Source organism: Convolutriloba macropyga, chromosome 9, assembly GCF_964194025.1.
Source record: "Convolutriloba macropyga chromosome 9, txConMacr16.3, whole genome shotgun sequence".
Taxonomy (NCBI): domain Eukaryota; kingdom Metazoa; phylum Xenacoelomorpha; order Acoela; family Convolutidae; genus Convolutriloba; species Convolutriloba macropyga.
In genome coordinates this window covers 25,552,136-25,575,139 of record NC_134476.1, presented here as the reverse complement: position 1 = coordinate 25,575,139, position 23,004 = coordinate 25,552,136, and the positions used below count along the sequence as shown (strand labels likewise).

General features: G+C 36.1%; 1 protein-coding gene across 3 annotated transcripts in view; it reads left to right on the top strand.

The window, feature by feature from the left end:
* Window positions 1–604: 604 nt before the first annotated feature.
* Window positions 605–23,004, top strand: part of LOC142345684 (leucine-rich repeat-containing protein 43-like) — a 40,702-nt gene continuing 18,302 nt past the window's right edge. For all 3 annotated transcript variants that reach the window (XM_075397913.1, XM_075397912.1, XM_075397911.1), the window contains exons 1-9: window positions 605–730; window positions 805–859; window positions 4,841–5,034; window positions 7,509–7,750; window positions 7,895–8,015; window positions 12,671–12,868; window positions 13,659–13,802; window positions 18,691–18,748; window positions 19,027–19,232. In XM_075397913.1, the coding sequence (XP_075254028.1) occupies window positions 638–730; window positions 805–859; window positions 4,841–5,034; window positions 7,509–7,750; window positions 7,895–8,015; window positions 12,671–12,868; window positions 13,659–13,802; window positions 18,691–18,748; window positions 19,027–19,232 (1,311 nt within the window). In that variant the 5' untranslated portion in view covers window positions 605–637. The remainder of the gene's footprint in view (window positions 731–804; window positions 860–4,840; window positions 5,035–7,508; window positions 7,751–7,894; window positions 8,016–12,670; window positions 12,869–13,658; window positions 13,803–18,690; window positions 18,749–19,026; window positions 19,233–23,004) is intronic.

The following is a 23,004-nucleotide window of genomic DNA, read 5'->3' as shown; positions in this document are numbered from 1 at the left end:
CACCTAATCACTCCGCCTACCTCCTAATTGTGTCATTCCAACCAATTATTGCAATTAAAATAGAGTAACCAATCAATTAATTGCAAATTATTTCAACTACAGTTATTTTTTTTCCAAATCCCTGTCCCTCACTTACCGCCCCCAAAAAAACTACCCCTTCCACCTACCCTCCGTCTACAGGGACCCCTAAACCACACACACAACGCACCTACCCCCCCCCCCCCCCCCAACAAACCCCCCCTTCATCTAATCCCCACCTAGAGATTTAGCTTCCAGTATTCTACCGGGTATGTTTTTATGCAGATTTTTTGCTGAACTGTTCTTGGGCTTTTATTCTAGAATAATCTTTGACTTCTCAAGTAACTTTTCATGATTTGCGCTCACTCCGAAATAAAGTTTGTTTTTCAAACAAAACCGATTGTTAGAGATGACTACAATGACCTTATAGCCGAGTGGTCCACGCCTCTGGAGCTGAAGGAATCGCACTCAGGCGGTCGGGGTTTGAACCCTGCCTTTGTCTGATGTTTTTGCACCCATAAAGAAAAATCCCGCCTGTCATTCGAGAGCAATTTTTCCAACGTTAGTCGGTTTATGTTATATTTTCTTATTTAAGGTCAGTTATGCATCTATTATTGCCATGAAAGCTAAATCTCGAACGGCCTCTGAAGCATTGGATGTGGAATTGCGAGCTTTATGCTTGCAAGAGTATCCATTTGGTACTGGATCATGGGTAATTAAGATATGCTTAGTATGATAGGGGTATGGTTAAATATAAATATGGTTGATATAAATTAAATGTTTCAGCAAGTATCACCGAAACAGCCACTTGCATCTCGAATGTACGCGACAACTACAATAGGTATAGCATAGTTTTATATTTTTAATAGCCGCGTCAGCAATTCCAGGCGTCTATTATTGCGCTCCTAATTTTTTACAATTCAAAGAATTTGAATTGCATTGGGGCGCTGTCTTTTTTTTAATGATCTGTTCACATAATTTCATGATTTTTGAAGTCAAATACGATTAGTGATTTTGGTCACGCCGAAACAGGAAATGGAGCGAAAAAGCGAGTGGTTTTGCGGCGTGAAATTTTTCTGCGGCGAGAAAACGGTGTTTGAACAAAAATTCGCTTTCTAGCTAGTGGTTTTTCGTTCACATGCGGCAATTTCACTTTAATTTTTTACCGTTTTTTTTCTATTTTTTGGATCTGATTTTTTCCAAAATGGTTTTCCTAGTTCATTCTATGCCTAGTTTTTTGTTTGAACCAAATTTCGCTGTCTTGCTAGTGGTTTTTTTCCATATGCGCCATTTTAACATTGATTTTCTGTTTTTTTTATATATATTTATGATCTGATTTTTTTAGAAATGGTTTTCCCAATTTCCTCATAGTCCTTACTAGGTCTTGTTGTTTGTTTAGTCAATGAAAATTCTTTGAATTGTACGTCAGGACTTGTCCTGCTATGTTTTTGTTACTTCGTCTAACAGATTTTTGTTTCGTCTTACCCTGACTTGGAATTGACTTTTTCAATGACTTCAGTGACTTCTACTGCTTTGCAGTAAAAATTTTTGTTCGTGATGTCATTTCTGTTTTTAGGTCAGTTCCGTGACTTGCCTCACTCTAAAAATGACTTCTGAACTCACTTATGGAACTTTAAAATTTATGATCATTTACTAATTAAAGGTCAATAGTGTGCATCTAGGTAGTTCCGAATTTATATGCCCTTATTCCTGAGTAATAGAGTCTTGAATTTAAATATCGAATGTTAATTTTGAAAAAGCTCCATTACGGCTTTTTCCTTGTAGAGCAAATTTGTCTCATAAAATTGACCAAATCTAACCCAAAAAGTCTAGTGGTATATTATAAAGCTGGTGGTCGATCTATCAATCTTATTTCTCTAGTTGTTTCAATTCATGGTAGGCCACAAGCAACTATTGTAATTGTCTGTCTTTGTAATACGCGAAGAGGAGTATTCGTATTCTACAGGTTTTTTTAAAGTTGAAGCGTGTGTTCTTGGCTTGAATTTTGACTTTTCTTTTCGAATTTTGACTTCCGTTAAGTTTCTAATATATGATAATTCAGAACTGCTGGGTCGAAAGGTCATTCTGAGAAATTTTCTATAAAACAGTCCGTCGTCGCTATTCAAACTACAGACATCCCACCTTCCAAACCCCCCTCCCGCTTGCTCCCAAACTAACTACACCCGACCTACCTACCTTCCGCCACCTAGCTGGCACTCACGGACTACAGACAACCCACCTACCTGCCAATGACACTACCTGCTCGTACCTACCTGCCCCCACTATGCGCGTTTTATCTACCCCCTAGATGCCTGCCACCCCAGTCCCTCAAACAACCCACCCCCTCCCACCAATTTTGATAGAGGACCAAACATAGCCCGTGTAGCGTAGTGGTTAGCCTTCCAGACTCTTGTCGCATTTTATCTAAACGCTGAAATGGGGAGGAAGCCATGGTGAATAAATTTTGCTCAAGGAGAAAAGCTTGTTTGTACCACTTTGAGTGTAGTGCTTTTTTGACCCTCAACAGTCTTTCGATCCGAAGTTCATCTTGATAATTCAATCCTGCAATATGAAAAATCGGCCGAAGATCTTGGTCATATCGTGCAAAGTGATTTATCTTGGAGCCGGCACATTGAAGCCAGAATTGAACGTTCCAACAAATTTTTCTATCAAGTTAAAAGAAACGTGTCAAGTGAACTCACAATCTCGGCTAAATTAAACCTAGTGAAGAGTGCGCTTTTACCGATTGTCTGTTAGGCGTCCAATTGTGGCATGCCGTCGAAAACAAACCTCAGGAGTTTAGAAATTTTCCACGGAAAAGTTACTAAATTGATCATTGCCAATTTAAGTTATAAAGAAATGCCAATGTATCCTTATGTTTTACCACTTGGCTATTGCTTATTAATTGCTCTTGAACGAAGTTCATGGGAATTATTGTAAACGTATTGATCTTTTTATGCAAATTTTTCGCTTGACCATTTTGCGCTTTTCTAGAACATTCTTTGACTTTCCAAAGGGCTTTTTCACGCTTTCGTTCTTCATTTTTGAGTGATCCTATTGCTCTCACTCCGAAGTAAAGCTTGTTACTAATGTAAATTCGGTTTCAACAGAGCAAAAATAAGAGGCAAATAGCATGGTCGGGAGTGAATATGGTTATGAAGCGTGAGGTCAATCGTTCGAAACCTGGTGGGGTCAAATGTTTTTCCACCCGCCTGTTGTTCGAGAGCAATTCTTCTGACACTAGTCGGTTTATGTTTACTGTCTGATCTCCCTCTGTTATCGAAAATTGTCACTGTGGGATACGATATTGTATATACTGATTACTTAGACATTTTGCCATCAGAAAGAAGGTCAAGCAATTCTTCCAGCGCTCGTTTTTTTCCACAGGACTGATTATCGATCAAATTTGCTGTCAACTTTTATAAACTGAGTCAGCCTGCAGGACGAAAAATGTTTTGCTCAAAATGTGGATTTTTTTTCTGCTATTATTTCAGCGAATGATACATTCACTTGGACGTTCTTCTGCTTGCTCGATTGCTGTCGCAAATCGCCGAGGACCTTCTGAGTTGACTGAATTAATGACTTTATACTGCACATACGAAAAGGAGATATCCCACGCTTTTGTGAAGTTCCTAATAATAATTGATGTAGCTGTCGTTAAATCGACGATAGATTAAAATTTTTTTCATCACACGTTATACCATCTGAATGGTTTGTGCATATTTCTAATGGTAATTTCTTGAAGACTGGGAAACTGGAGCTCTATTGTTCTTAGATTATTTTGGAGAGTCTTGGGAGAGCTGTTAATTTTCCTCATTAGAACTGTTTCCACTTTTTTGTATAGTTTTTACCGGCTACTTGCTTCAAGAGGTAAATGTGGATATGAGTTACAAGAGTCCTTTTTATCATACCTCAAAAGCATTTCATATTGCTCTTTGACTTAAAAAAAAGCTTATACAACCAGAGTTTTCAACTTGCTCAAGTTAGCTAAGCAATAGCTATCAAAAGTTTGTTTGTTTTTGAGGAACTGGCATCTCTTACTTGAGAACAATATTTTTGTTTTCTACTCTGATCTTCCAGTTCCTGTTCTACTTAGCGGCTTTTCAAGAATGGTTTGAGAGAAAAAAAGCTTTCATTCCCTTTTTAATAGCTCTCAAATGAAGTTTGTAGCATTATATTTTTACTGCGTCTTTTTTATGCGATTTTTCGTCTGACTTCTCGTACTCAAGAAACGTGGTTAACAGGTAACTCCCGTAGTGCATTAAGTTCTTGCAGAGCCTTTCTGCTGACTAGACTCTTAGTTTCCGATTCACCCAAACTGTTTTGGAGACATAAATTCATTGTGTGAAAGGCTGTTTGACCTACCTCCCCCACTTCACCCCGAGTGGCCCCACTGATTTGTGGTTTAATATGCGAGTTTTCCGTTGTTGTTTCAGCATATTTGAGGAGTTTTAAAGATTGCAATTTTTTGTTCATTAAAATTATGGTTGTCTTGGGAGTTTCCCCATTTTCACAACTCTTAACTGGAGTTCTTTTTATTATGCGTCTTAGACAAAATTATTTTTGATTGTCTGAATTTTTTTAAATGAAATGTCTGGTGTTTCCATACATCAGTTCTGTTCAATGGCTGAGCTCTGGAATTAATGACGTGTCAAATGAGCAGTCAGTCATAAGGCAGAACTACTTACACTCAATAATTTGACTGGATTAAACGAATAGCAGATTCAATTCCTAACAAACTCCTCGTAAATTTTTGGAGACACAAAAGTTTAAGAAAACGCTGACTTTGGATAGTTGAAGGGAGCATCCTTGTTTGTTCTAGACTACGGCAGCGAGAAGGATCACATCGAAACTCTCAGCCAGTTGATCACAAGTTCTAAGTCTCCATGGTTCTCTGAAGCCGAGTGGAGCGAGGAGTTGCCTTTGCTTAGGAAGATAGCCATAACTGAACCGCAGAAGCTTACACCAGAGTTTATGCAGAAAACATTTCGAACACTTCGACTCATTAACAGAAATGTCAGTTTTCTTCAAATGATATAAGGCTTCGAGCTAATAACATTTATTAAGCCTCCTTGTTATATTAGTTCACAAACAGAAAAGCTGGAATGAAAATGTTCAGCTCTCGTAGTTACCAATTTCAAAACTGTTTTACTCACTTCAGAAATATTTGATTATATGCACGATCTTTTTAAAAGACCATGAAACCAATTGAACTGTCTACTTCGAAAAACGCCGGCTCATGTAGCTATTTTGATAATTCTTATGGTATTACTGCGTTTTTTATTGGTTAAAAAGCAGATAGTCCAATTGGTTTCATGGTCTCTTAAGATCGTGCATATAATCAAGTGTGTCTGAAGTGAGAAAGTAAAGAAAGTATTGAAATGGTAACTACGAGAGCTGAATATTTTGATTCAAGCTTTTCTGCTTTTAACTAATATAACAAGGAGGCTAGGTATTATGGGCTTGGACAAAATGTTACGGCCCACCCCACTCATCCACATTTTTGAATTAATTGTCTTCCAAATGAGGAAGAGATTAAAAAAACTTCAAAAATTCACATTTCTACTTATTCAAAAATGATTGGTGTATGAATAAAAACTCGATTTAAACAAAAGCCACTCAATGAATTGACAATGCCGCCTTAGAGGGCCGATGAGATCGGCCGCTAACGAGAAAAGGCAAACAAAAAGTCGCATAACAGCGAACAAACAAACATTAATTACGAGCAAAACTCAACGACTATTCAGAAAAAATAGCGACACATAAAAACTAAATTGAACAAAATTATAAATTAATTTATTCATCACTAGAGAAATATGGGACCTGTTATTATGATATTAGGTAACAAATTGACAAAAAGGAAAAACAATTCAAATTTGAAAACTACGTTTGTTTTGCAAAACAATTAGTTTCCAAGTCATGAAGACCATTATTTATCAACTGAAATCATTAAATAGGTTCATTTTTTAGCCATGGGAAAACATTGATATCTCTCCTTGCTGAGAAAAGGTTGTATGACTACAAAAAGAACCACAAATAGAGGCAAACGTTAAACAAATAAATATGGCGAGAAAGCGTTGTTTAAACAGTATTCTTTTAGCTAAACACATTGGAATTGCGAGTCTTCAATCAACGACGTTTGTATGATAATTAATCTACAAATGTTGTAATGTGCCAAGACAACAAAAACTAACCTCATAAATGTGCAGTATTCCAAAAGTTAAAAAAAATTTGAACTCGTTGTATCAAAGCCAAAAAACATTACTTATAACATAAGGCAGCTAAGCATAATGCAAAGCATAAAGTTAATATAGCTGGATAGAAGTATCGACTTCTTTTGCCAAAATTAAACTAAAACTTACCGAAGTAAGATAAAAAATAATTTTTTGAATTTTGGAGTCAAAACAACCATAAGCTTTCAACTAAATACTCAATAGAATCACTTTATGCTCTTTTGAACATCAGTTGGATCTGTCACTAGGGGGACTAAGTCATAAGACTGCAAAATAACGAATTCAGGCGGAACTCAAAATTTTGTAAACATATTTACGCAAACAGCGTTGGAGCCATAATAATAATGAGCATTTCAATGAAATTATAATACATTTTCATTGAGCCTCATTTGCACGTAAATGAGATCTTTATAAATGAGTAGTGATTTGAAATCTTTCCGTACCTTAATTGGCATGAAAAAAACAAAGGTGGAAAAGACAGCGCCCCAATACAATGTGAATAGATTTTAGCGCGTAAAATCCGCGATAACTCCAAAACTAGCTTTGTTTTTACTCCTCGCCCATTAATAACAAGTAATTGTTTCACGTGATTTTACAAATTTAAAATGCGAAATAGATTATTTGACAAAAATGTCAATATGTCAAAAATAAATGTTTTTTTTTGTAGATTAATGGAGTTGAACCGTTTCAATTCCAGAACCCTCCTAGGAAGCCGAAGAAAAAACTAGCCCTCTTTGGAGTTTGACAAAGTTGTGTTATCAGTGTTTAGTGTTGTAATTTCAGTAAATTTAAACAGTGCTGAAGAATCATATTTGGTTCAAACTTTGATGAACAACGGCTGAATTTTGACAAATTTTATCCAAATCTCTGGACAAACAGTTCACCGAGACTCATGTTTCTAAAGTTAAAACCATTAACTCTATTGTTTACAGTTATAACGTATTTTTGGAAAATTTGAGGGAAATTTGTGAAAATATGCGGAAAATGTGAACAAAAACAACGGAAATAAGTCAATTGTTCGCAAAATTTCAAACCTCGATGAATCCATTAAAAAAACGAAATACAAAAATAACTTTTTGATGATATATTCGACGCTGGATGGGCTTTCTAATGATACCGCTCACAATCATCCTACGATGAATATATCGATCGCCCGAAATTGACTGAACAAAAATAAACAATCCTCACTAAGGTGGGTCGGAGGAACTAGGTTTTTCGAGTTTATAAATAATGCCACATCCTTTATTATGTTTGCAGGTAAGTACGATTGACGAAAAGCTTTTGGAACTTCGGAACTTGGAAGAGTTGTCTCTGAGTGCAAATTATCTGTCAACAATCAATTCTGAGTTCCTGCCTCCGAAATTGAAAGTTCTGGAGCTCAACGCGAATTCTATTGCGGATATTGAGAGTCTTATTAAGAACCCTCCTCCTCTCCAGCACCTGGGTTTAGCCAAGAACCTTCTAGAAAATCTGTCAAATCACATTTCAATCACATACTGGTAAGTAATGCCCGTGAAAATTGTAATTTTGGCAAGCAAGCATCTTAAGTGCTGTTGACATTGATACTACGTTCTTTTTTTAGTATTTCATGCAGCTGCATTCGTCTTGACAGTAATTGTTCTGTGAGAGTGATTTGGTTTTAGGCCTAATCTAATGTCACTGGACTTAAGTGACAACAATCTGAAGGACCTTCTGATCCTGGTGGAGAACCTGAAGAGTCTGCCCAAGTTGAGGACCTTATTATTATGTGGAAACCCTGTATCGGTAAGTTTGTCTGCATTTATGTTTCTCGAGGAGCATTCAATTACACGAGGGAAGCTTGAGATTGTAAGGTGCTGATAATTTCCAATTTTGGTTCCTGAAAAATATCAATTTTTGAGCTTTTCTGGAAACTTGATTTGTTTTTATTGGTACATGAAACTAAGAAGGTTCGTGCAACTGACAGCAAAGTGGAACTGAAGATTTCATCAAACATCGATATCCTGTCAAAGCATTCGTCTTCATTCTGAGAAAATAGTTTGTTTTACAGTGAATTTTGTCGTTAATTACAAAATGGAAACAGTTACGTCGAAGCATTTTCGATCGTCTTTTTGTAGCAAAAATTGCAAAAATTATCGTTTTTTTTTGAAAACTAAAGTACCAATAGGTTATTTTCTATTCAGCAGATAGTCGAAATTAAAGTTCAGCAGCACAAATGCTAAATAATCCAAAATGGATCATTGAGTTGTTTCCAAAATATGTTATCCGAGAAACATTAATTTTTCCCGGAACAGAAACAACTTTTAAAAAATCTTCTTTGGCAACTTTCACAATAAATCTTAAACAAAAATACCGCTAGCTTAGATTGCAGGTGACAAGAAAAATGTATACACTGAAGAATTTAAAAGGAAGAATTGAAAAGGTAAAGAATTGAAAAGGTACATTTTCACTTTTCGTCCTCAAAAACTGGATAAACAGGTAAAGCCCGGAGGGTATCGAAGGTAACCGCTTGCCGGTCGTTTGAGAATAATTTGCCCCCGACGCTAGAGATGTCTGGTTTTTTAAAATTATTGGTTTGATCCTCACTTGTTTTGGTTTAAGTGCCGATTTTTTTTCGTTGGAGCCTCAAACGTATGGAACTCGGCCACATGAGGTTGCGAACGCTATGTTCTTTTATGTTCCTAAAATCTGTTCAACTTGATTATGCCTCCATCAGTTCAAGCAAAAAATTTGCATTATGAAGTCGGCAATTTAATGATCACGTTGAACAGATTTTACGTGGAACTCATTTCACGTCTTGTTACAGAATACATGCCAACTTCTATTTGGATTTTTCATCTAAGTAGGCCTGTCAGATTTTCTAAATTAAGATCTAAACATCTGAATATTCGGTGATCGATATAAAATTCAAAAGAAACCATCAATATTGAGTTAGTTAAAATTGTGTTCGAACAGGCACTTTTTGTGTTCGATCAGGCGTTCACTTTTGTCATTGATTTTATTTTTATGGTTCAATTATTTCAGAAGTTTATCTCAAAAATTTTCTCACTTTAATACAATAAACGACCAGCTACCAAACATAGAACAATGTTCATAAGGAGAAAAATACAACTTTTTGGGGGGTGCAACCGACTTATATACGTGGCTGGGGGCAATAATGGACAAAATCCAAATTTCTGAGAGTTTTATGCTTTACTTCACTGATCCTCGAATCTAATTCTTTTATTTGAATGTTATGGAATTTGGATCTCATTGAACAGCTGTTGTCGTTATAGGAATATATGACATAAAAAAGACGAAAGGAGATTTGATTGAAAATTAAAAATTGTGAGGTAATTTTCTTGGCATAAAGTTTATATTATTATTAACAGATTTGACTTTTGTCTTATTAATAGCTGCAATATTGACACTTGAAATGAGCTATTGCTAATCTCACCTTTTCTTTTTCTTCAGTTGTCAACTTTTCCGTTACTACCTGTGAGGTCTCGCTCACTTCAATCCAGCTTTTTAATAAATCTTTGTTTTCTGTGTCCGTTATTCGCGTGATATTTTTGGTCGCGCGACTTATTCGCAAAATGTATTTTTGAGTACTTTTATAGAAGATATGATATCTTTCTTTCATTGATTTTGAGACCAGTTGTTTGAAAGACAAAATATAAGTTGGACAAATATTGTTGAAACAAGTGATAAGATCGCAATAAAATCTAGTTTTGAATTCTTATTCTTTTAAAAATTTTAATCGACATTGCATCCATTACGGAGCTGTAGACAATTTTAATATATGAATATAGCTGATTAATTGCTCTGGAATGACGTTTGAAGATATTGGAAATGTTTGCGTCGCCAAAGTTTTCGCTGGAATATTTTTGCACTTTTTGTTTTAGAACATTCACTTTAATGTACTTGTGGAATGACTCTTTCATGCTTAACTTCTTGATTTTTGGTTAATCTAAATTGCTCTTATTGAGAAATTAAGTCTGTTCATTAAAAAAAATGATAGTGGGATGGTAAGATGGGAAAGTAAAAGACAATGATAGCGAAGTCGATAATGCGTAAGTTAAAGACGATGGAGTCACGGGTTCGAACTCCTCCCTGGTGCCCCCCACCAGCTTAGTGGTCATAGAACATATAACCACCCATCAGGGTAAATAAAATATGGGTTGCTATGATTTCGGGGGAGGCTATAATGGCAAACACAGGAAATTGTTGGAACCCAAAAAAATTCATCAAGGCTACGGCCCCTCTTAATTAGATTGCACCGCCTGTCGTTCGAGAGCATTTTGTCCGGCGGTAGTCGGTTTATGTTATTGCGTGAAGTTTTGTCTGATATGCGTTTTCTCAATTAGTTCGTAATTTTCTCTAGCGAATAATTTAATAATCTCGCCATTGGGTTAAGTCTTAAATCATTTTTTCGCTACGATTGAAGCCCTAAATTTTGTGTTCTTCAAATACACTATGGTATCAAAAAGCTACGTACAGCATGATTTCTGCTTTTAACGCATGATTCGTGCTTCATAAGCATGATTTGCGACAAGGCGTGAAAAAGGTTGTGAAATTTAAGAGATATTTCGGTGTGAAATTTAAGAGAAAAAAGGTGTGAAGTTTTAAGAGATATTTCATTCTCACTTTCTCCGCTTAAACAGAAAAGATGGTTAAACCGCTTTGTTCTTGTACCGTTTGCCAAGTTGTTACGCTAAGAGATGTCGGATTTTCATGGTCTAAAATACAAAAGCAACTTAAATTAAAATCAAGATCCAGTGCACAGTATGCATACAACCGTTACCTGAAAAACAACAGTTTCGAGGCCCAAAAATCGAGCGGAAGACCTCCCAAATTGTCAAAAAAATCAGAAAAAAAGTTAGTTGCCGATGTTTTGAAAGATCCCAAAACCTCACTGGAGCGAATTCGTGTGGCTCATAACGCTTTCTCTTGCTACGATACAATTTCCAGAGGTACAGTTAGACAAATTCTCAAAAAATATGGCGTTTTTTTCAAGAAATGCTGCAATACGTTTTGGGGTGCAATACGATCAGATGGACGGAAATTGCTTGTTACGTGTCCAAACAAGCTAAACGCTGTCGGTTATTTGGAAATTTTGAAAATTTACGAAGAAAAAATGCATTTCCTGGACCTTATTTTTCAGCAAGATAATGCTCCTGTGCATAAATCAAAAATTATCGGCAATTTCTTCCAAGAAAACGAGTGGGAGGTACTGGAATGGCCAGCATACAGTCCAGATCTGAATCCTATTGAAAATTTATGGGCGATTTTGAAGCAGCGATTACGAAAACAGACAGTTTTTTGGGAAAATTTAGAAGTGTATGAAATTTGGAATGAAATTGACGCAGACGTCGTGAGAAACCTGTACGAAAACTATGCAAACCGTCTACTAGACGTTAAAAAACCTATAGGTGTAATGACGCGTTATTAGAGAACTAATTTGAACTCAGAATGTTATATTATTTGTTGTTTCTTTTGCTTTTTTAAAAATCGTTAGGTGCACGTAGCTTTTTGGTACCATAGTGTATTAACGGTGTAAGTTTTAAAAAGCCCTGAAGTTTATAGCAAATGGAACGTATACCAAAAAAAACGAACAATTAGTCAGTTGTTATATCAGCAGAAAATCAAAACTCGCGAGTTTTAATGAAGATCTCTAAAAAAAGTGATCAGTCAGAAGTCCCTGTCTAGGCGTAATATTTAAGCCAGAAGTCCCTGTTTAAGAAAAACAACAATCAGACACTGAGTTTTGAGAGACAAGAAATAAAAATCTTACTTTCGCTTTATCGATTTATTTTACTTTCTTTTCTGGATTAGGAAGCGTAAAATCCGGACAAAATCCGGCAAATTGAGTCTGTTGGTTTGCCGGATTTTGACAGTTTATTATATTGATTTAATAAGCGGAACCCTAGATTTCGTTAGACAATTAATGCTTCCTAATCCAGAAAAGAAAGTAAAATAAATCTATAAATAATAAAAGTAAGTTTATCATCTTTTATCTTTCGACACTCAGAGTCTGATTGTTGTTTTTCTTTTAAAAAATTATGATTTATAGGTATTTAGATTTATATTATGATTTATAGGTATTATGATTTATAGGTATTTAAAATTAAAGGGTCTAGTGATCTCCTGCTCCTGCACTCTTATTAATTTGACACTGCCGCCACCCATATCAAATCTAAATTTTCCTTCAAATTTTTAGTTATTCTTTATAGTCAATAGATAAATTGTATTGTCTATAGAGATTGAAACTAGATTCCAGGTGCTGCAGTTTTGGAAAGGATGTCTATTTTCTCTGCAATTCGTAAATTCGTTAATAGCGAGGCGCAGGTTTTCGTCACTCAAATTTTTGTCTTGCAATTTTAGAGGCGACGTTGAACAATAAAGATATGTTCAAGAGAATCATTTTAGAAACTAGACTGTCTTAATTGGATATTTTTTAGCTAATGCCGAGCTATCGTGGCTACACAATTGATAGTCTGGGTAATCTGACTAGCTTGGATGACGTCATTATCACTGCTGATGAGAGACATGACTTCAAAGGGATGAACAAAAGGTCGGAGTTGCTGAAGAACGAGGCTCGAATCACTGTAAAAATCCCATTTGTCAGAGGAATCCCTAATCCAGCTGAACTTGATGAGGTACAGGGTTTATTTGCGATCGAAGAGATTACCTCAGAAGTTTATGTGGTCTTGGGTTCAATTCTATTCCTATTTGTGTAAACAAAAATAAAATAGAATTAGGATTTTCAGTTATAGTAAAAAAATATATAGGTTATGGACAAGATGTATGTCGATGGTGCCGTGAATATAAGCCGAAAAGGAGACATTAACCAATCAAGGTTTGCGGAACGCTCAAATGTTATTGTTAGAAGAACATGTTGGGGCGTGATATTTTGTTCGGCTGTCATAGATTCATATCAAGTCCCATAGGCTGCTGAGGCACGGCCAAATGTGTTAATTTCACGTGCAAGCGAGTTTGATAATTGCGCGTCGCAATTGTGTTTGCTGACAGCATTTATCTGATCAATTTATTCTTCTAATGCTTCTTTTTCGGCTAATTTTCACGTTGGCTAATATTCCGGGCACCATAGCAAAAGTTTGTCTAGCACGTGGTTTTGGCGCTCGTTTCGTGTGAAGTTTCGATTTAGCTCTTGAAGAACGTCGAAAAACCGATGCTTCTTTAGTCAATTGTTTGGATATGGGTGAATATAATACGTGGGGTGTATTAACTCAACCATTTGCTGTATTGTGGCAGATATTTTGGAAATGGGGTGCATAAAGTACGAGCGGGGGGGGGGCAATAAAGGAAACAATCCGGACATTCTTAGAAGTCTAACGATATCTAAAAAAGGCTTTTCTGAGCAGAATTGAGACTACGTGATATTGGCTCTAAATTTATTTATGCTGATTGCGGGATGCATGTCTACAGGCGGAGAAGAATGGAGGCGAGTATCCAGTGATAGAGAGGAAGTACCACGTGAGGTTCCCATTTATCTCAAATGTGGAGAAGAGACTCATAAAATCAGCTGACCTGGTCCAGGAGGCACAGGAGAAAGATGCTGCTAATAAAAAGGTCGCCAGCCAGGCTGTTTCTTATGTAAAAAAAGCTTTGTCTTAATAGCTCTCAGACGAAGTTAGTAATTATATTAGTCCTGCTGGTCTTTTTAATGCATATTTTTGTACTACCGACTTGTGTGGTAGTTTTTTCGTCTGATCATTTGACTTTGTCCTCAGAAACGGGATAAACAGGTAAAGAGTTGAGGCCATTAAGTCGCTGACTTCAGTTCTCTTCTGAAGCCTCACTAGTCGGTGAGCATACGATTCACCGAAACTGTTGAAAAGACAAAATTATGTTGAGAAGAGAGTTTGACCCCATCCACCTCCAATCTCATTACACCCGTAACCCCGCACGCTCGACCCATCATTCCGCTCGCCACACCCCCCCCCCCCCCCCACAACCGTTCCTCCCCCTCCCCGGCAAGCTTTAAGCAAGGCTCCCTATGGCACGATGGCACTATGTCTATTAGACCCCAATTTACAACAGCTGCTATTACAACAGTTTAGCGGAGCAAGGTAACCAATTTCAAATTTTTCGCTATCATTAAGACCCTTCACGTTTTATTCAAATTTTCAAACTTCTTCGCTACTCTACGGCAAAATACAGCAAATTTTGTAATATACTTGGACGCATAAAGGCAAGCTTCTTGCAAAAAATTTGGAAGCACAATTACAACAGCTAAGTTTTTTTTTTGAGTCGTCATGTGAAATTAGATCAAGAAGACTAGAACGCCAAAACTGACCCCAGAAACAAAATATGAAGTTCCAATACCGCTCTGCTAAAAGACTGTCAATTGTTTAAGCAGTTTTCAATATTTTTTCATGCCTCAAGAAACAGCAGAATTGGTGTCCAAATAAGTTACAATCGAGTCTGGGAATCCTTCAGCAATTCAAGCTAATCCTCTGTGCAAGTACCCTCGGCTCTGAGTTGTAGGTAGTAGCCTTAGGCTTCCCAGACCTATATTCTAGCATATACTTAGAGCCTCATCAGTCTTCACGTTTACGGTTCGCTGAAGTTGCTGAGGAGGCACAGTTTTGTGTGAAAAGCAGTTTTGGTTTTCTGCACCTTTTGTTTCCCCCATCTCCCCTCCCACTTTTCTAACTCCCTGTGAGGCTAGTCTCGTAAAGTAAAGGAAAACTTCTGACGACGCCAACTCGCCGTCATTGATTCGAGTGCAATTGACTATTTGGCTATGTTCAGTGGCCGCTTTATCTCCCCGTCCAGCTATTATTGGGCTCTTTTGTAATATTGAACGATTGACTTTTGATTTACCTCTTTTTCCTATTTCAACTGATTTGATTTAAAACTTTTGACCATTGAATTGCTTAATGTAGTAAATAAGGTCACGGTCAAAAGACAGTGCTTTGAGTTATTAAATTTCCTTAGAGGATACTGCTAACTGGTATAAGTTTCAAGCTTATTGACCTAATTTTTGAAATCATTCAAAAAAGGTTACGAAATATACTGAATGCAGTCACCGGCAAAATCAAAACATAAGGGATAGATCAATAAAGCCCGGTAGTTCTAAAGTTATTTTTTATCAGTTTTTCGGAGTTCAATAAAACAATTAGTAGCTGCATTAGTGTGAACTTCAGTCCTCAGTTGAGAAGTTGAATAAAAGTATAGTTTTGTGATCTAACTTAAAATGCTGGCACAATTAGAACACTTTTCTATAGTTAGAAAACAACCTGTGAGTTTGCATCTTTTTTGTTTCAATCTCGGTGGGGCTCAAGGTGGCCAACGGCGGATTTTTTCCGGCAATATACTGGCTCAGCTATGTTTTCGTGTTCCAGCTTGTGTTCAATGACATAGGTTTTTAATTGCTCTTGAACGAAGTTCATAGCAATTATTGTAAACGTGTGTCTTTTTTTAATGAAAATTTTTTTGCTTTACAATTTTGCGTTTTTCTTCTAGAACATTCTTTGACTTCTCAAGTGACTTTCTCACGCTTTCTTTCCATCATTTTGGAGTGATCTCTAGTGCTTCGAAGTGGCTAATATAAAATCGGTTGCAGTGACTCGTAGCGCAGTGGTCTCTAGTGCTTCGAAGTTGCTAATATAAAATTAAGTGACCCGTAGCGCAGTGGTTATTGCGGGTGGCCATGGCTCGAGAGGTCAGTGCTTCTAATCCCGGTGGGGTCAAGTTTTTTGCACCAATAAAGAAAAATTGCTCTAGACTAAAGACCATGAATTAAATTGCCTCGCCTGTCGTTAAAGAGCAATTCTTCCGATATTTGTCGGTTTATGTTTTTAATAGCCGCACAGCGATAGCCGGGGCTATTATTGGCCATCTCTTGGTTTTTTTACAATTCAAAGAAATTGAATTGTATTGGGGCGCTGTCTCTTTCTTTAAGATCTGTTCACACATTTTTTTGATTTTTGAAGTAAAATTGGAGTAGTGATTTTGGTCACGCGGAAAAAGGAAGTGGAGCGAAAAAGCGAGTGGTTTTGCGGCGTGAAGTTTTTTAACTCTAGTTTTAAAGTGGAGTGAGAAAACGGGGTTTGAACAAAAATTCCCTTTCTCGCTTGTGATTTTTTGTTGATTTTCCTCTGATTTTTACTGTTTTCTGATTTTGTGATTTTCCTTTGATTTTTACTGTTTCTTTTCTATTTTTTGGATCGGATTTTTTTGTTAATCGTTTTTCCAATCCATTCATAGTTCATTTTAGGCCTAGTTTTTTTGTTTAAACCAAATTTCACTTGGCTAGTGGTTTTCTGTTTACATGCTGCATTTTAACCTTGATTTTCTGTTTTTTTTAACTTTTTGATCTGATTCTTTTAGAAATGGTTTTCACAGCTCACTCATAGTCCCTACTAGGTCTAGTCTTTGGTTTAGTCTATGAAAATTCTTTGAATTGTACGTCAGGACTTGTCCTGCTATGTTTTTTATTTCGTCGCTATTTTTGTTACGCCCATATGACTTCACTACTTCAAATCTGCTTTTTGTTCATTCGTTCATGCAATTTCAACTGAAGTGCGTGCGTGACGTCATTTTTCGCTCTTAATGGAGCGAGTTTTTTTGTTCATTTGCGTGATTAAATTTTTGGTCACACTTTTACCTCACTCACAAAAATGGCTTCCTCACATTGAAATTGACTTTTATTTACTTTAATTCAAAGACATAAAGTCAAATGGGTTTGTCACTCTAAATGAAGGTTATTAGAGAGCAGCTAATAGAGGCAGCAAAACTTATACAGATTTTCAATCAAAATATTGACATATCAGCCTTCAATGAAAACACGAATTTTTTTTTGGTCTGTCTTTTTTACTGTTTTTTTGAGACTGCAGATCTACGAAGCTATTGCGGCTATTTTCTGGCAACTTGCCAGCTATGCTTGCTTTTTTCTACAAAAGTTGCTTTTGCTGCTATTTAAACCTTAAAAATAAATCCAAAATCTAATTAATAGCCGCCGTCAGCCTCTCAACGGCTATTATTTAGGCGCTCTCCTTTTTACAATTCAAAGAATTTGAGTTGTATTGGGGTGCTGTCTTTTTTTTAGATCTGCTCAGACATTTTTATGATTTTTGAAAAATTGGAGTGGTGATTTGGTAACGCCGAAACAGGAAGTTGAGCGCAAAAGCGAGTGGTTTTGCGGCGTGGACATTTTTTGCTCTAATTTTTAAGTAATGAGAAAACGTGGTTTGAACAAAAATTCGCTTTCTCGCTAGTGATTTTTTTCACATGCGGCAATTTGTTTGATTTTCTGTTTTTTGATTTTTTGAATGGGATTTTTTTCTTGATGGTTTTCGCTATCTGCTTTTGTTAGAAATGGTTTTCTCAGTTCACTCATAGTCCCTACTAGTTCGAATCTTTTGTTTATTCAATGAAAATTCTTTGAATTGTACGCCAGGACTTGTCATGCTATGTTTTTTAATTTGCTTTACCTTTTGATCACGTTTTCGTTTTACATAAGTCAAGACTTTTACCTTTGACTTCTGATTTACCTCACTCACTGTTTCAACGGAATGGTTTTTAAATCCATTCACTCAATGAATTACGCAAGATAATGAATACAGTTAAGGTCAAAAGAGCAAAATCAAAAGAGACGGGATAAACCTATAAAGCCCGGTCATTAAGTCATTGAGAATTATGTTATCAAAGTTCATTAGAGTGTTCGCAAGCTGACATTGGTATTAAGCTTATTAGCTTTCAGTTTAGAAGCTGAATTAAGTGTAGTTTTAGAATCCAACTAAAACTGCACGCCAAATTTGAACACTTTGACACTGAAAATATATTCGGTCAATTTATCTCTTCTTTTTTTTCTTTTTCTATTTCAATCCCGATGTGCATCAAGCGCGTCAACGGCGGCTTTTTTCCGACAATCTGCCGGCTATGTTTTAAAAAAAGTAAATTTCGTTTAGATTTTTTTTTGAATTCTATCCTCCAAATTTATGTTGGTACGTTTTGTTGAAATCAGAAAAAACTTTAACCTTATGAACCCTTCTCTTCAGAAAGAGTTTGGAACACAAAAAATTGACGGAATTCCTCTTTGGGAAATTTTGATAACTTATGAACTAACAATTGAAACACAAGTAGAAGCAGATTTCAGAAAAAGAATCTCAACTAACAAAGCGTACGAGAAACTCAATTGTAACCTGACGCTGCTGTTATTTGCGAAAACTTTCGTTGACTAAGATTTAGTGAAAAAAGGGGAGTTTACTTAAATGAGTATTTTGCTTTGAGCAAAGTCAGATTTCTCTGATAATCAACTCGGTAGTCTTGACTATCTGACCCTCTATTGTTTTTTCTTAAACAAAGTTATTTACTTCTCAACAGTCGTTTGAGCAATTCGTTTTTATTAGTTTATTGACTTTTTCTTGTTCAGACTGAAATTCAGATTTTTTGTTCAAATCGCTCTAATTTGGAATTTTAAAGCTAATTGAAGGTATATCGACTGTTTCAGGCTCCTAAAGGCAAAGCGAAATCTCCAGTCCAGAAGACACCAGAAGAGTTAGAAGCAGGTCAGAATTTACTTAAATCCTCGTGAATCTTATTATTTGAATGATTCTTATCGAAATGCTATCGGACAAAGGTTGATTAACATTTAGTTTTTGAACGGTGTTGATTAATATGAATAGAAATGTGAACCCACAATTGAATTGGCTCGCCCAAATTTTGTACAGGAGTTCAGCCATTCCAATTATGGAAACAGAATTCTCCATAGGAAAACGAAATAGCTGATTTTTGTTGAGCCTGTTGTGCAATCGAACAACTTTTAGTGTTTTTTTGTTCTGCTTAGAGCGCTTGGAGCAAGAAAGACTGGCTGAAATAGAGCGCATCCGTATCGCTGGTCCACCCAACATAGTGCCATTCAGCACTGCAACAGTGGAATTCGATGCAGACCAGCTATCCCTGGACCACGAGGAGCAATTCAGAGTCACTGCACTAATCCAGCTGAAGAGACTGTTCACATCTGGTCTCAAATTTGAAGTTATGGAAGAAAAGGTGCGCTATGTGTTGTAACACGTCTGATCTTTGGATTTATTTGAAGCTTGGTCCGTTCTGTAAACTATTAAAAAACAGCTTGTTATTCATATAGAATAGGGAAGCGCCATGCGTGACCATATTTTGCAAAACTTTACTAAGCAGCTAATAAACTCAGTTATAAACTCAGGAACTGCAAAAGTTTGTTTGAAATCGGGAGACGTTTGGATAAAATTCCGACAACTTCTGAAATTTCTGGTTGTTTATGTTTTAAAAATAAGCGAAATTGTCCCGAAAAGTGCAAACCATATTCCGAAGGCGTTAAAATGGGGAACTATATCCTGTTCCATATGACCACATTTTCATAATCGCAAGACAAAACTAATCAGTGTTTTCGCGCTAATAATGCTTTGTGTAATGTTCGAGGTGGGACTAGACATTGAAGTTATTTATATTAAATTATCTTACATTATTTATATTATTTTATATTATTTATTTTTTTACTATTATCGTAATGATAATAGTATAATGTAAATAATTTTATATTATTAATAGCCGCCCTCATCTTCTCAGCCGGCTATTATAGCGCTCCTATTTTTTTACAATTCAAAGAATTTGAATTGTATTGGAGCGCTGTCTTTTTCTTTAAGATCTGTTCACACATTTTCATGATTTTCGAAGTCAAATTGGAGTAGTGATTTTGGTCACGCCGAAACAGGAAGTGGAGCGAAAAAGCGAGTGGTTTTGCGGCGTGAAATTTTTTTGCTCTAAATTTAAAGTAGAGTGAGAAAACGGTGTTTGAACAAAAATTCGCTTTCTCGCTAGTTGAGTTGTTTTTTGTTCACATGCGGCAATTTCACTTTGATTTTTACAGTTTTTCGATTTTTTTGAATCGGATTTTTTTTCTAAATGGTTTTCCCAATACATTGATAGTCCGTTCTTGGTCTAGTTTTCTGTTTAGTCAATGAAATTTCTTTGAATTGTACGCCAAGACTTGTCCTGCTATGTTTTTTTAATTCGTCGTCTCCATCGATGATTCTTACGACCTGACTTCTTGGAATTGACTTCTTAGAATTGACTTTTTCATTAATTTCTATTGTTTTGCAGTTAAAAATAGTCTGCGTGACGTCATTTCTGTTTTTAGGCTAATTTCGTGACTTACCTCACTCAAAAAAATGACTTCTGATTTCACTTATGGAACTTTAAATTTTATGAACATTTTAGTTAAAGATCAATAGTGTGCATCTAAGTAGTGCCAAACTTACATGTCCTAATTCTTGAGTATTAGCCTTGTTTTCCTGATTTCGAATATCAATTTCGAGAAAGCTCTCTTAGCACTTTTTCCTTATAGACCGTATGTGTCATAAAATTGACAGTCCGAATCTATCCCTAGTGGTCTATTAAAGGACTGGTGGTCGATCTATCCCTTATTTCTTTGGTTGTTTCCATTCGTGGAAGGCCACAAGCGTCTATCGCGGCTATTTTCCAGCAATCTGTTGGCTATGTTAGGTATTTAAAATTAAAGGGTCTAGTGATCTCCTGCTCCTACACTCTTATTAATTTGACACTGCCGCCACCCATATCAAATATAATTTTCCTTCAAATTTTAAGTTATTCTTTATAGTCAATGGATAAATTGTATTGTCTATGGAGATTAAAACTAGATTCCAGGTTCTGCATTTTTGGAAAGGATGTCTATTTTTTCTGCAATTCGTAAATTCGTTAATAGCGAGGTGCAGGTTTTCGGCACTCAAATTTTTGTCTTGCAATTTTAGAGGCGACGTTGGAACAATAAAGATATGTAAAAAATTGATGTATGAAAAATTTTTTATTAAGCAAGCGAATTTTTAATAGTCGCCCTCATCTTCTCATCTGGCTATTATAGCGCTCCTATTTTTTTTTTACTTCGTCGAACTTTTTCGCGTTACCCATTTTGCCGCTTTTTCGACATTTTGCGTATAATCTTTTTGACTTCTCTAGAGTAGTTTCACTCTTCTGTCATTCTGCTCAAAGTCTTTTTAAACAGCAGCTGCTCAGCAAAGCAATTCAAAATGAAGAGAGTCAGTATAAAAAATCAAATTCAGAAATAGAAACGGGAGAAACCCATAAAGCCCATTTTTAGATGCCCGGTACTTTAACTTTGTTCTAATAAGTTTTAGTTACTATCTATAATGCTTATTGGCATTGATACTAGACCCTGTAGCCTCCCACTGAGAGACAGGAGTATGTTCAATTACGAAATGACATCAAAGTAAATCGCACTTAAAAATGTTTTTATACAAAAATCAATTTTCAGTTGATTTTTTCTCTTCTTTCAATCCCAATAGAGTTATGGGAATCAACGGCGGCTATTTTCCGGCAATCTGACGGGTATGTTTATATACATAGTAGGTTAGTAAAAATAATTTTATTCTTCTATATTAATTTCTCTCAAACGAAGTTTGTAGCAAATATATTAGGCTTGTCGGTCTTTTTTTATGCGATTTTTCGCTTGGCCAATTTTTTGTCTGACGCTTTTGACTTTTCGTCCTCAAAAACAGGATAAACAGGTGGCGACCAGCGGACATTAAGTGCTCTCAGAGTTTTTCAGCTCTGTTTCAGCTAAAACTGTGTACTAGACTTATTCTTATGGTGTGAAGGGCGGTTCTTAGAGGTTGAAGACACCCCCACTGTTGACCCCCTCCCCCACCATTGTCTTCACCCCCGACCGCGCTGTTGCCCCCACCCCACCGATGCCACTCACCCCCCCCCCCTCGCCATCAGCCCCCGGTGCACCAAACCCAACCCCCCCCCCCCCCTTTCGTGCCTACTGACGAACAACCGATCGCTAAAAACACGCAATTTTATACTAATTTTCCATAGGCTTTTTGTCATTTTTGGCTTTTTGTTATTTTTGAGTTCTTTCAGCCCTATGTGTCAAGAAACCGCCTCTAGAGTTTTATAAAAAGCTAACTGCATATTTTTTAGTGGTAGTGGAATTGTTTCAACATTTAAACATCACGAATTTAAGCTTTTTTTTTGACAAAAAGTGCAATTTTTTACAGTTTTTTGATATTTTTCATTTTTCACGTCTTTCCATGCGCAGGTGCCATAAAATCTCCTTAAGGGTTTGATAATAAGTTACTGAAAAATTTTTATTTGCCATGGAATAGCTTTCAATTTTTTAATATGACAAATTTTAACAATTTTTTTGATAAAACTTGCATTTTTTTAAAGTATATTTTGAAATTTATATCGGTTTTTGTTTCTCCAGCCTCAAGAGCCTCCTCTAGGATTTGACACTAGGTTACTGTATAATTTTAAAGGTAATGCAATGTTTTTCCAGATTTCAACACCTCGGAATTTTGGCATTTTTTAAAAAACTTTTCAATTACTTTGACGTTTGTCATTATTCAGGTTTTTTAGCCTACCAAAAAATCTGTTAAGATTTGATAATGAGTTGCTGGAAATATTTTTTGGCCATGGATTAGTTTTCAACGTTTATTATCACAAATTTTAGCAGTCTACTTAATGAAACTTGCAATTTTCAAGTTTTTGAAAATTTTGTGATTTTTTAGGTTTTTCCAGCCTCTAGAGCCACATGACCTCCTCTAGGGTTTGATTATAGGTTGGCGCATAGCTTTTAGATGTAATGCCTTGTTTTTCATAATTTTTTTATAACGAATTCAAGCAATTTTCTTTTTAAAATTTTTAATTTTTAAGTTTTTTGTATTCGATTTTTTTGGCACCAGGAGACCAGTGACCTCCTCCAAGGTTTGATCATAAGATGTTTAATATTTTTTAGAGTTAATGG